The sequence below is a fragment of the Urocampus carinirostris genome, chromosome 14 (assembly GCF_059441175.1).
Source record: "Urocampus carinirostris isolate Australia breed hairy pipefish chromosome 14, RoL_Ucar_1.0, whole genome shotgun sequence".
In the NCBI taxonomy this organism is placed as follows: domain Eukaryota; kingdom Metazoa; phylum Chordata; class Actinopteri; order Syngnathiformes; family Syngnathidae; genus Urocampus; species Urocampus carinirostris.
In genome coordinates, this window is record NC_142362.1 from 40,443,780 (window position 1) to 40,456,979 (window position 13,200).

General features: G+C 43.6%; 1 protein-coding gene across 1 annotated transcript in view; it reads right to left on the reverse strand.

Moving 5' to 3' along the window:
• Positions 1-13,200, reverse strand: part of LOC148353430 (rab3 GTPase-activating protein catalytic subunit-like) — an 87,060-nt gene that overhangs the window by 14,928 nt on the left and 58,932 nt on the right. The window contains exons 13-14 of the mRNA XM_088352410.1: positions 5,935-6,038; positions 4,974-5,089 (exon numbers count right to left, since the gene is read on the reverse strand). Coding sequence (XP_088208536.1) covers positions 4,974-5,089; positions 5,935-6,038 — 220 coding nt within the window. The remainder of the gene's footprint in view (positions 1-4,973; positions 5,090-5,934; positions 6,039-13,200) is intronic.

A 13,200-nucleotide genomic window follows, 5' to 3' on the forward strand; every position in this document is an offset into this window, starting at 1 on the left:
GCGAGCCCATGTGACCGCAGCCGAACAGGGACGCCATTTTGAATAGAGCTTTCGTTGGTTTGTGAGTGGTTCCTGGCTTTGGCAGCATCCAGTGGAAATACTGCATACTTCAAACTGCAAGTTTATTTTTCTCTCGTGCTTCTCTCAGCGTATACTCAGGGGCCGGAGTAAAACCCTTAGCGTACCTGATCCGGCTGGCGGGCCGCATGTTTGACAGTTATGATGTACCGTATTTTCCGCACTATAAGGCGCACCAGGTTATAGGGCGCATCCCCCAAAAAATAGTTTTTGGTCCTATTTTTGACATACATAATGCGCACCGGATTATAAGGCGCTACAATGGGAACGTCGACAAAACAGTCAGATAGTTCAGTCAAACTTATTACCCCCTTAACATTCCGAAAGCTTGCAAAGATGCAAATACGTGTCGAGAACACGTGCGGATGCGGTGTCCGTACGATGTCACTCAAATGCATCGTTCCATCATTCGGAAGGTTAAAGTCTTGGGATTCAAGAAATGCCAACCATTCCTTAGTTTCTATTTTCTTTTTCGCTCGCAACTTTACTGTGCATATGACAATAAACACTTGGAAATAAGTTTAATTTAAAAATAGACACTCCATTCCATCCATTATCTGCACCGCTTATCACAGAAACATCGAGTTCAGTCTGAAACCAGATACAGGGATAATATATAGCCGGAGTAGCTCACCAAAGTCGTTGTGTTCATTATAATGTGCAGCCAATGTCCTCTTATATCCCTGAGTGTAGTAAATCCAGGAGAATAAAATATTTACAAATACAGTATAGTAAAAAATGCTTTCTGTATGCCGTCAACCACGTGCCATACACATTCATCTTTTTCGGCCAATTGCAGGCTTTGTTTTGCCGTTTAAGCCAATGCCAGCCTGTAAATGATAAAAAGGATCCGCCCGTTGACCTCCGAATAACTTTAGCCAATAGTGATCGATTCAACTGATGATTGACACATCTTTTTTGGCCAATTGCAGGCTTTGTTCTGCCGTTCAAGCCAATGCCAGCCTGTAAATGATAAAAAGGATCCGCCCCTTGACCTCCGAATAACTTTAGCTAATAGTGATCGATTCAAATGATGATTGACACATTGGTTAGCCAATGAAACGCCGGTATATAAATCCCAGCATACACCGCGGACTACTTGGCGTTCGGGGGAAAATCTAGTCGGGGGCTGCAAGTTAGTTGGAAGACTTTGCGACTTAATGTTGATCCATAAATAAGGCGCACTGTATTATAAGGCGCATGGTCAGCTTTTGAAAAAAATAAAGGCTTTTAGGTGCGCCTTATAGTGCGGAAAATACGGTACTTTTTTCATTGCCTTTCACAGCTCCTCATAATGTACACATAAAGTAGACTCTTTTATGTCTTTTTAAAAAAGGTAGGAAAATTCATCAAATCAATACATTAAAAAAATGATCAAAATTGAAAAAATATATAATTGATTACAACTTATATGTCAATACTTAAAGAGCAAAGAACAGGTCCTTTGATTTCAAATAAAAATCTTGTACTCATGTTATAGAAACGTATGTGCTCCCCCAATCACTTGTTACCTTTCCGCTTTTCCTTTATTAATGTTGCCTTCCTTTGTCACAAATTCAACAGGTAATATACAGTTACCTACATTTAATTTTACCATACAAGTGAATACAATTTTAATTATTTTTCTCAAACAACAATTTAAAAGTGGAGGTATCTTTCTATTCCTGTCCTGCTTTTGTTTCTAGTTCCCATTTGCAAGTTGTGCAGAGTATTTTATTGAAGAAAAATTACCGTACTTATTTTTTACATTGTACCATTTTTCTTATTTCCACTACACCTTATTTCCATAACTTTGTGCCATGAAGGATTCTTTTAAGTTGTCACGTTAACTTGTTTCAGTTTTAAGTGAGAGAAAATAAGGAAGTGGAAACCCTGTCTGCTCCCTCCCCATCTGAATTTCCTTTTCCTTGTCACTTCTCCAGTTTTGCTCCACCCACGACTGCTGAATTATCCAACCTCATACTCTAATCCTCCCTCCGACTGTCGGTGCCTTCTGTCCACCTGAGCACCATGGGAGCCAGAGCCTTCAGTCGCGCTGCTCCAAAGTTTTGGAAAAATCTACCTCCGGACCTCCAAAACTGCACACCTCTCTCCACTTTTAAGTCCCGTCCAAAAACACACCTGTTCAGGACTGCCTACAACACATAGCTTCTCCATTTCCTATGTTTTTTATGATTTTATGTCGTGTTTTTATTTAATATTTCGCTTACAATTTTTTACATTGTATTTTCTCATTGTCTGTACAGTGTCCTTGGGTGGCTTGAAAGGCGCTTTTAAATATAATGCATTATTATTATTAAGTGCAATATCCTTGTCTAACTGCAATATTCTGTTGGGCCATTAAAGCGGTTTCCCAGAGCAGACAGTGCATCTGGACATCATGGGAAGGGGTCACGGACAGACCTTTGTCGTGGCGCGACCTGTGGAAGATCCCTCAAGCCAGGCTCAGCTTTCTGATCCGGGCAACCTACAACACACTAACCTGCCCCCAAAATCTACATCTGTGGTTTGACACTGATGAATCTGCCCCCTCTGTAGTACCATCAATGCGAGCCTTCAGCATATCCTCTCAAGCTGCAAGATGGCACTTTCCCAAGGCCGCTACAGGTGGCGGCAGGATGCCGTCCTAAAGAAGCTGGCAGAGGTAGTCGAAGGTAGCAGGCAGAAGGCAAACAGTTAGCCAGCTCTTCCGTCAAATCACCTCCTCCAGTTTGCAAGGGCTGGCTCGTTATACTCTGGAAGGCTCCTCTCGCCCGCCAGCGAATGGAGAATGACATGACCTCAAAAGGCAGTTGCAGTTCCCCAGGGAGATCGCCGAAGCATCATTGCGGCCAGACATTGTGCTGTGGTCTGTAGCCAGCAAGGCGGTCCTCCTCGTGGAGCTCACTGTCCCTTGGGAGGAGGGAATAGAGGCAGCATACGAGAGGAAACAGACGAAGTACGAAGACCTGGCAGCCGAGTGCAGGGAGGCGGGCTGGAAAACTACAGTATGCCCAGTGGAGGTGGGGTGCAGGGGTTTTTTGGGCTCCTTAACCTCCTGCCTGCTCATAGATCTTGGATGCACAGGAGCTGGCAACCGGAGAGCAACTAAAGATCTGTCAGAAGAGGCTGAAAAGGGCAGCTTCTGGCTGTGGCTGCGGAGGAAAGACGGGAACTGGGGGTCGTCAAGCAACACCTAAGGCATCAGTGGGGTTGGCAGGGAGATTTCCCAGCCATCACTCCGCCACCGGGGTATGTCCTGGGGTTAAAGGAGGGAAAAATCAATGACCGGTGGTCCCCATCTGATCACCCAGTCAGGCCCGAGTGTTCAGGGCACACGAGCATTCCAAAGACGCCGGAGGAGGCGCGTCAGGCAAATGCCCAACAGGAAGACTACCATCCTGTATTTCCATTTGTGCTATTACATACACTTCTAATCAGTGCTAACTTTGCAGGCCCTCAAACAGTGACTGTAGCCTCCAACTAGGAGAAGATGTCATCAGGTGGTGTCCAAGTGTCGTAAACTGAATGGAGCAAGAAAGAGATCAGGAAAGGTTCCAACCTCCAGAGTTCTGGCCAGGAGATCCTTCGTTTGGAAGGTCCCACTTCGTCCAAGCTCCTTGGACTCCAAGCTCCACAGCCCTGGACGACCTGCCTTCCTCTTCCAATTGGCAGGCTTCAGCCTGCACCATGTCTCTCCTCTGCCTTGGATCATCTTTTGACCATTGCTGGAAATGGGTAGAACCTAGTCCCTGATGCCCTATGCATGCATTTCCAATGACATCTTTCAACCTCAGCCTGCCTTCTGCCTGATGTACCTGGCTGTCTGCTGCCCATTTACGCCCGGATCTTGTAATCACGCCCGCGTCCCTAACCATCTCGTCGCTGAGATCTTTGAGCATCATGACAGCCCTACACTTGGCCACCTTGAACTCTTCAACTACCGAAGACAGGGGAAAATGCAGCTGCCCCGACCTGATGTAAGCCCTAATGATGTGAAGCTTGGTGGAATCCCAAGCCACTTGCGGAGATGTTAATTTGCCCTCCACTCGATTCCTTCGACCGCCGTCATAGAGATTTCATAGATCGTTATCAGCCACAGAAGTCTTGGTAGGAGATCGTACTGGAACAACCAAGACTTGAACTTGCCAGGTATGCCTGATCGCTCAATCCTTTGCAGCCATTCATCAGCCTGCTCTACAGTCCTGAGGATGCTGCCCCTCTCACTCAGAGAGGAATCGTAGCACTTTCCGAGGCATTTTATTGGTTTATCTTTGATTGATGGATCATCTTCTCCAAGTCTTGCCACTGGGTGGTAAACTGGGTGGTTTGGAACCGAAACTTAAATCCACTCAGGTAGAAGGGGATCATTCCCCTTATGTGCTGTGGGATATGGTAACGCTTCATAGCAGTGGTGATGACAGTATTTATTTCATATTTGAATACTTTATTTTAGAGGTAAACACTTTATAATTTTATATTTATGAGTCTTTATATTGTATATATTTGCCAACTGGAATGCAACCGCAATCTTGTGGTAGCAATACAATGATAATAAAGGTGATTCTGATTATGAAGTACCGCTATCTTCATTTAAGGCTGGTTGTAGGGATTTGGCACAGATACTTGTGCATGACAATGGTAATCCCCCATCCATTCATGGTTGCTAAAATTATTTAAAATGAAGATGTAGACTGTACTAACATACAGTTAACATATATAGTTGACCAGCATTGTGAGTTAAACATTTTTTTGCCCAATTTCGTTGTCACAATATGTTAACCCATTTTGTAACAATGAAAATAAAGGTATATTCTATTCTATTCTATTCTATTAACATATTGACGTCCTATTGACTTGTCAAGTCATGTTGAGTAAGAAAGCTAGCTGTCCATACATCCAACATATTAACTTACTGTCTTAGTTTCTCTCTGTCCTCTTCTTGTTCAGCTTCGGCAAAATCAAACTTTGTCTTTAGAGAACGAAACTGGGCAATCTTCATTTCAATGGCAATCAAAGAGTCAATGCATTCCTACGAGAAGGAAATGTCACAAATGAGTTCAAAACTGGACACATTTCAAATCTATCACCTTAAAGAACCAATCTGTGTAGCTTTGCTAAAATGCTTAAAAAGTAAATCCAATTACATTTCTAATCATGATTGATACTTCCTAATGTATTTTGCATGTTTTTGTAAAAAAAATACAAAAAAAGAAGAAAAACACACACACACAGACACACAGACAAACACACACACACACACACACACACACACACACACACACACACACACACACACACACACACACACACACACACACACACACACACACACACACACACACACACACACACACACACACACACAAATATTAAATATATATATGAATTTCCTTTGTAACTGCAGATTAAAAACGGAAAAAAATACAAAGCAAAGAAAGCCACTGATCTTGATTGGATAAAAAAAGAACTGGAAAGACTCAACAGTGTTAATCAGGCAAACTTTAAAATAATAAATTATAGTGAATATATTTATGAGATAAATATTAGAAACAAAGGAGAAATTGTAAGAGGACCAGACAAATATGTTGCCACAAATGAAGATTTTCTGGGACTTAAAAGGGACAAGGCAAGAATAAAAAATAATTTGGAAAAAATAAAGTGGAAAATAAGGCATATAAAAAGATCAAATGAACTCAACAGCATCGTCAAGACATGGAGAAGCGGATTCAAGTTTTACAACATTAGGTGGATTAAATTGAGCAATGCGCTTCTATGAGAAATGTAATCATCACAGGAGTAAGAATTCAGAGTGCACACAAACACAGGCTACAGGAGGACAGACCGGTCTCCATCGGAATCAAAACAGTTACCAACCTCTAAGTTATTGCAATCAGGACTGGGTGATTGCAGAAGCTTGCTCGCTTGAATTATAGCTTTCTGGATATATTTCTTGACAGTTGGTATGTCGTCAAATGCCTCTGTAACAGAAACAAAGCGCAGAAACAGATAATACGACAAATCTAACTAAGCTATGACTGATCAACTTTCAAATGAGGCAGGCGTACAACTGCTGCATCTCCACCAGATTTCAAGCACCTATAGACAGGGGGTTGGTTGGGGGTAGCCACTTCAAGTGGATTAAAAAATAAGACAAAGAAAACCTGTCTTATCTTAAAAAAGACCACTTAACTATTAAATGTTATATGTCTTGTCTGGTTAGCATCTTAAAACTATGTATTTTGCCAATAATTCTAATTCTGTGCACATAGGATAACAGTACCATTTTTTTTTCTGAGATGTAGGTAAAACTCAAAGTCTGAACTTTAGTTACTAATAATTATCTTTTAAATTTGCACTTCTGAAAGTGAAACACCATTAATGTCCTTTATCTTCCAGTTACTTATTAATTGGTCAAGGTGGTAGGACCACTTCCTTTTAAAAAAAAAAAACCCAAAATTTAATTTGGCCATCTTGAGAAAGCCCAATGGTGGGAAGAGGTTGCTACAGTGAAGTCTCACCCAGAGGTAAGAAGGCATTGTGTTACTAACCAAATGGTCAAGTAAGTCTTCACTTGTCTTTGGTCTAAGCATGTGAAGTTCATCTAAGCTCATTTTTTTAACCGATTTTTCCAAAAGGTGCATGCTTTTGGCGCTTCCAAAGGTTTGGTCATCGTTGTCAGAACAAGCTCAGGCATCAAGAGGGCTATTCCAAGCCCCAAAACACTCTCTGTAACTTCCATGTTTGAAAGCCAATTGAAGTTGCCTTCATTCATAACCAGGGCTGTACGGACACTAATTCTCACTTTGCAGCAAAACCTGTGGAGTTCAGGATTTAAAGTTACAATCAGAGGGGCCACAAATGGTTGTACATTTAAAATAACTATCACCCTTGCTTAACTGTGCTGTTACGATCTGACCATCCACCAAGCTTCTCACCGGCTGATGACCAAATCAGGCTAGAAGCCAAATTTGTGAGATGCAGCTTTGCAGACTAGGGGGTGTAAATTGGTGAAAAATGGGTTTTTGAGTCGCCTGTGAGAACATTGCTCTGTTAAGTAGCTTCTTAACAATGTAGGTTCAAGCAACTGTGTTTTTTTACTCTTTTAATTGTTCGCTCTTGATCCCACTTTTCTGTAGCCTTCATTTACTTATCATATATATTATACATATACCAGAGGTATATATAGTGGGAGGTGGCCAGAGTCAAGAACACATTCCTGACTCATTCTGGGAGATTGATACAGAGGAGGGGATTCCCAGCCCCCTCGCTCAACCCAACTGATGTGTTGGGAGTAATTAGGTGACCAAACCCCCCAATTCCAACCCCTAATGCCGAGCGCCAAGCAGGGAGGCAATGAGTACCAATGTTGTAAGTCTTAGGAGGCTTGAACCAGCAACCTCTCAGTCTCCACCAAGGCCACCGAGCTGATTTACTTATCAGCCCGAGTTTATTCTTTGCGTCATGTTTGCATAAATTACCTTTGTTAATTAAAATGTGCAACTTCATTGAGTGCATTTGAGTTTGTCAAATGAAATAACATGAGCCACTTAACTGGTGCAAAGAAAAAAAAAGTTGACCTGTAGCCATCTTCAGATTAATAAGTAATAGTAAGGTTTTTAATCCATTCTCCTGATAAAACGATTTAAAAACAAATGTTCCCAGAAAAGTGTGTCAATTTTAATAAAATATTGACTTGACTCTTCAATTCAATTCATAAACCTTTTGTTTAATCAATTAATTGATATTAGTATTCACTTCATTTGTATCCCAGAAAAATGTGGTTTTACATGACAAAAAATCAATTAAATAATGTAAAACATTTTGGTCTTGTTTTACACAAGAACACAATTAAATTAAATTAATTATTCAATTAAATTAATTGGACAGGTCAACAACTACTTTTTTCAAAAATGCCTCTCTCATCAACTCTGCGCAGTTTGTCTTAAGGTAGGGCATCAAGTAAGACGGTCAATAACACAAGAAATAATTTAGGAGAGAACCTATTGATTAGACAACTTGGAAAATGTTTTTTGTCCAATAACACACCACAAGATATACATCAACTTACCTCGCTAACAATAGAAAATTATTTGTTCGTATCAAATCCTGAGCCCAAATCAAACTTATGTATGAAACTGAGATGTCTGTGAACTGTTACATCCCAAGCAGACTATATTTGTCGTAAAAAAAAACAAATCATTGTCGGACGGGTTATTGGTCCATTTCTCGCAAATAAGTAGTGGCTTATGAAAAGCAAAAAAATAAAAAAACATTGATTATGTATATTGGGAGTAAAGTTATGATAAAGGTCCTACTGAACAGACTGAAACCACAGACTGAAAACATCCTAGCCGAAAGACAGGCATGTTTCAGAGAGGGAAGGAGGACCACAGAACAGATTTTTAATCTGCGTATCCTATATGAGAAGTTTCTCAACACAAGAGAAAAATCTCTGTCATGTTTTTGTTGATTTCAACAAGGCGTTTGAGAAAGTATGGCAAAGCTGCTTTATTGGCCACTATGTGGACGTCAACATGGGCCAGAAGGAGTTCAGACCATTGAACAACTGTATGCCAATGCAAGTGCTGTACGGATCAATGGTACCATTGGAGCATGGTTTGGAACCACAGTCGTTGTGAGACAAAACAAAAACAAAACAAAACCAAAAACAAAACAAAACAAAACAACTTTGCAGTGTTGGGGAATATCTTCCATGTTCAAGTCATTATTCAAAGTCAGGTCTTCATTGTTCGTTTGTGGTGTCCTTATTTTCCTTATAGTCCATAAATTTTTCCTATTAGTCCATAAATTGGGTCTTCTGTATTCCCTTTCGAAATGTGGTTCTCTCCATTATAAACATTTCCTCCACAGTGCACACCCACTGCTCCATGGTGGGGATATCTAGTTTGTGCCATAATTTTGTTATTACTTTTTAGCTAGCTGTCAGTCAAATTTTAACCAAGTACTCATCCGTTCTCTGTAATATATCTTCAGTTAGATGGCCTAAATAGAGCACCTTGAATGTTTTAGGTATTCCCTATCTTTAAAGCAAACCATACTTTTTCCCAACAACAGTGTCTGAAATAACGACTGCCCGAACGCCCGGGGCGTGCATCTTTTACGTCGGGTGTACAACTTTCACAACGTCTCTGCCCGGGTGGCTGACAACTTTTTCAAGAAAAAAAAAAGCAAAAGATTTCTTTTCAAATCAAACGTTTGCTTTATTCCGATTTTGAAATCTTCGTTTGGTTTGGAAATTTCGGCATTTCAGTTGGTTTAGCAATTTGCATACTCGGCAGCTGATCAGAAGACATCGAATAACTTCGGGCTTCCGGACTTTCCTTAGCGTTATAAGGTCGCACATTTGCACATCATTTTCCAAAGTTGTTAAGGATATGACAGAGTGTGCAGTTTCCTTATGCGTGAGAAGATAAGCAGGACATTGTGGTTCAGCCTTTAAGCATATTTATTCCTCAACAGCCAACAAAACAAGAACACGGCTCCATTCAATACAACATGGCAAGCAACAATAGCAAAACAAAATATGGTGCGTGGGTAATGACGTCACACAATGGAAAACGTCTTACCGCAATATCACGAGCAAGAGCGCTATTAAATTGATAAATCTTAACAAAAGTAGACGCACAGAGAACACAAGAAAAATGGATAAGTGGTTAGGAATCAAGCCAAAACCTCAACCCCAGAATAAACATTCAAAAGAAGCGAAATTTATGACGCTACAAAACGAAAACGTACATTAAAAGCGTCGTGGAAAGAGGAGTTCACGTGGCTTGTAGTAAACATTGCATGAATGAAGATGAATAAATACAGGTACATACTGATGGCAGATGGAAAACAGTGATTCCATTTACATGCAACGAATGTTATAAGTATATTTATAATAAACTTAATTTTAAAGTGTTGTTATCTTATATCTTCTGATTATCAATCCTTAATAGTTTGCAACAATGGTTTTTTTTACGATTAGTCGTCTTATTGTGTTTCTAGTTGTGAAAAATGGGGCAACTTTTCAGAGTTGCCTGCCCTGGTGTCCGGTAACTTTTTGTCACGAGTTTCAGACACTGCCAACAATCATGAATTCTGGGGCAAAGCCAAAATATATGCAGGTGGTCAACATCTACCTCTCCACATGTTCTCCAACACGGTTGTTGAACCTAGGAAAATCCTCTTCTAATTTTGGGGGTAATAAATAGTCTGACAACATTCTTCCCGTTGAATTCCCTCAGATTCCGGGAGCTAGTGGATGTGCACTGTGTTGTACAAATATGCCACCACTCATCTTCTGTTATTTTTTAATGTATCTCCTTTTGCCAATTTCTTTTGATAAAGAGTGATGAATGCCCACTACATTGCATCAAACATTAATACATAATGGAAATTGCATTAAAAGTTTTACCTTCTTCGGAACATTGCTAAAAATTCACCCTATGCTGTCCCAGTCTGATGCGGAGATTCCAATTCATGCGTTTTACACATCATGTCTCAATTACTGTAATGTACTACTCTCCGGTATCCCAATGTGCAAAACCAAGAGCCTCCAGCCTCAAAAATAGACCTTTTGACCTTTTGAAAGAAAAAAAAGAGCAAAGACATAAAAAACAAGTTTCTATTAACTAGAGTTCAACCAAAAAAAGAATAAGGCGAGAAAAAAGTTTTTAATTTCCAAGCATATCCTTGCTCTACTAGAAGGAAAGAGAAAAAAAAATATCAGCATATTTTGCGATACAAATGTTCCTCCCCCACAGTAATGACATTTTTTGTAACAATGATAAAATACGGACCCTTACCCACGGGGGCCGGCTGGGCACAGCCCGAAGGGACGACGTGGGACCCTCTTCCCATGGGCTCACTACCTGTAGGAGGGGCCAAAGGGGTCGGGTGCGCAGAGAGCTGGGTAGCGGCCAAGGGAGGGGTCCTTGGCGCGACAATCCCCGGCTACAGAAACTGGCTTTTGGGACATGGAACGTTACCTCTCTGGCAGGGAAGGAGCCCGAGTTGGTGCGTGAGGTTGAGAAATTATGACTCGATATAGTCTGACTCACCTCTACGCACGGCTTGGGCTCTGGTACCAGTCCTCTCGAGAGGGGTTGGACTCTCTTCCACTCTGGAGTTGCCCGTGGTGAGAGGCGCAGAGCCGGTGTGGGCATATTAATTGCTCCACGGCTCGGCGCCTGTACGTTGGGGTTCACCCCAGTAGACGAGAGGGTAGCCTCCCTCCGCATTCGGGTGGGGGGATGGGTCCTGACTGTTGTTTGTGCTTATGCACCAAATAGCAGTTAGGAGTACCCACCCTTCTTGGAGTCCTTAGAGGGTGTGCTTGAGAGCGCGCCCCCTGGGGACTCCCTCGTACTGCTGGGAGAGTTCAACGCTCACGTGGGCAATGACAGTGAGACCTGGAGGGGCGTGATTGGGAAGAACGGCCCCCCTGACCTGAACCCGAGTGGTGTTTCGTTATTGGACTTCTGTGCTAGTCATGGTTTGTCCATAAGGAACACCATGTTCAGACATAAGGGTGTCCATATGTGCACTTGGCACCAGGACACCCTAGGCTGTAGTTCGATGATCGACTTTGTCGTCGTTTCGTCGGACCTGCGGCCGCATGTTCTGGACACTCGGGTGAAGAGAGGGGCGGAGCTGTCAACTGATCACCACCTGGTGGTGAGTTGGCTTCGATGGTGGGGGAAGATGCCGGCCCGACCCGGCAGACCCAAGCGTGTTGTGAGGGTCTGTTGGGAATGGCTGGCAGAATCTCCTGTCAGAAGATGTTTCAATTCACACCTCCGGGGGACATTGAGTCCGAGTGGACCATGTTCCGCGCCTCCATTGTCGAGGCGGCTGATCGGAGCTGTGGCCGTAAGGTAGTCGGTGCCTGCCGCGGCGGCAACCCTCAGACCGTTGGTGGTCACCGGCGGTGAGGGATGCCGTCAAGCTGAAGAAGGAGTCTTATCGGGCCTTCCTGGCCTGTGGGACTCTGGAAGCAGCTGGCAGGTATCGGCTGGCCAAGCGGAATGTGGCTTCGGCGGTTTCCGAGGCAAAAACTCGGGCATGGGAGGAGTTTGGCGAGGCCATGGAAGCAGACTTCCGAACAGCTTTGAGGAAATTCTGGTCCACCATCCGGCGTCTTAGGGGGGGAAGCAGTGTGCCATCGACACTGTGTATAGTGCCGATGGGGCGCTGCTGACCTCGACCCGGGACATTGTGAATCGGTGGGCGGAGTACTTTGAAGACCTCCTCAATCCCACCGGCACGTCTTCCTCTGGGGAAGCAGAGCCTGAGGACTGGGTTGGGCTCTCGTATCACTGGGGTTGAAGTCACCGAGGTGGTCAAATAAAAACTCCTCGGTGGCAGGGCCCCGGGGGTCGATGAGATCCGCCCGGACTTTATTAAGGCTCTGGATGTTGTGGGCGTGTCATGGTTGACGCGCCTCTGCAACATCGCGTGGACATCGGGGACAGTGCCTCTGGACTGGCAGACTGGGGTGGTGGTTCCCGTCTTTAAGAAGGGGGACCGGAGAGTGTGTTCCAACTACAGGGGAATCACACTTCTCAGCCTCCCTGGTAAGGTCTACTCAGGGGTACTGGAGAGGAGAGTCCGCCAGGAAGTCGAATCTCGGATTCAGGAGGAACAGTGTGGTTTTCGTCCTGGCCGTGGAACACTGGACCAGCTCTATACACTCTGCTGGGTCTTTGAGGCTGCATGGGAGTTTGCCTGTCCGGTCTACGTGTGTTTTGTGGACTTGATGAGCGAGGCCCTAACACACGGCGCGGGTACTTTCGGGCGCGATACGCACGACACCGATACAGTTACGAGGGTCCCGCGCACGTACGCCGCCTTTAGCCTGCTGCGCGCGGACGGCCGCCTGTCGTCGCGCCACGCTACTGGTGTCGTCGGACGAGCGAGCTCCCCCCAGTTACGGGGGTAGCTCGATCACGCCCGCCGCCTTTTCTCGTGTGACGCCGCATCCGCCGAACTCGCTCTGTCGCGCGGCCCGGGAGTGACCCCCGCCGCGACTATTTACATAAATGAGAAGTATAACATTGTTGGGGGCAGGGTTTGGGCCATATAAATACGAATGAACTATTCAATAATACGTGGTCCCCTTAATGTCAGATTTCATCA